At 72.7% G+C, this 1,284-nt stretch overlaps 1 protein-coding gene across 1 annotated transcript in view; it reads left to right on the forward strand.

The window, feature by feature from the left end:
- Nucleotides 1-1,284, forward strand: part of IGF2R (insulin-like growth factor 2 receptor) — a 112,992-nt gene that overhangs the window by 92,337 nt on the left and 19,371 nt on the right. Inside the window, exon 31 of the mRNA XM_012735188.1 lies at nucleotides 1,118-1,254. Coding sequence (XP_012590642.1) covers nucleotides 1,118-1,254 — 137 coding nt within the window. The remainder of the gene's footprint in view (nucleotides 1-1,117; nucleotides 1,255-1,284) is intronic.

Raw genomic sequence — 1,284 nt, forward strand, 5'->3', positions numbered from 1 at the left:
CGCTGGCGGCGCCCGGGCAGCGTCTCCGGAGCGGCAGCCCGGCCTCCCCAGTAGCCTCCCGCCCCGCCCCGCAGCCTCGGTCCTAGCGTCAGTTGTGGACTTGGCTGTTGTCTGTCCTTTGTTCGGGTGCGCCCTGTGGGGGCCCAGCGCCTGTCCTCCCTCCGAGCCACGCTGCTCAGCGCCGCACCCCGCTCTGCACGCTGCTGGGCGAGGCCGGCCCCGCAGGCCGCACCTCCTTGGCCTCTCTGCCACGGGCGCCTGGGGCCGGCTGCGGGCAGCGTCTCCGGAGCGGCAGCCCGGCCTCCCCAGTAGCCTCCCGCCCCGCCCGGCAGCCTCGGTCCTAGCGTCAGAGTTGCGGACTTGGCTGTTGTCTGTCCTTTGTTCGGGTGCGCCCCGTGGGGGCCCAGCGCCTGTCCTCCCTCCGAGCCACGCTGCTCAGCGCCGCACCCCGCTCTGCACGCTTCTGGGCGAGGCCGGCCCCGCAGGCCGCACCTCCTTGGCCTCTCTGCCACGGGCGCCTGGGGCCGGCTGCTCGCAGTGACGCTGCAGTGGACGCTGGGTGCGTGCGTCCTCACGCGGCTGCTGCCTCCGGGCAGGTGCTGGGCCCCGCTGGGCCTTTGTGATGTTGCCAGAACCCCCGTGCTGGTTTCGTGCACCCCGAGTCGGCCGGGCGCTTCCCCCACACCCTCTGAGACGGCGTGAGCCGGGTCTCAGGCGGCCTTGATCGGCCGGCCCTCCGGTCACAGTCACAGACAGGTGTGGCCTGCGGTGCCCCGCCTGCCCGCCACGTGCCGGCCTTTCTAGGGTGCCAGGCGCTGGCCCTCCCTCAGCTCACCCTGAGGTCTCCTCCCTGGACCCGCTGCCCAGCATCCAGCTCCTCTCCCCCTCCCAGAGCGGCCTCGCGGTGGGCGCGTGTCTCTCGGTGGCCAGAGCCAGGAGCCTTGCTGGTCAGACTCGGGCCTGCTTTCCTGGGCGGCGTGTCCCGGATGCAGGTCGGGATGCGGGCGCTGGCGGGGGCCTGTGGGGAGCTGTGTCCGGCGAGACCCGCCCGCGCATGGGGCAGGGCTGTGCGGCGGCCGCTGGGGAGCCCCCACGCTCACGAGCCTCTCCCCTGCAGAGACACGGCTGGAAACACCTTCGACCTGTCGTCCCTGTCGAGGTACACGGACAACTGGGAAGCGGTGACCAGCACGGGGGCCACCGAGCACTACCTCATCAACGTCTGCAAGTCTCTGTCTCCGCAGGCGGGCTTGGGTGAGCGGCTTGGGGGGCTGCGCGCTTGTG

This window comes from Condylura cristata, unplaced genomic scaffold (assembly GCF_000260355.1).
Source record: "Condylura cristata isolate star-nosed mole 26May11 unplaced genomic scaffold, ConCri1.0 scaffold00001, whole genome shotgun sequence".
NCBI lineage: Eukaryota > Metazoa > Chordata > Mammalia > Eulipotyphla > Talpidae > Condylura > Condylura cristata.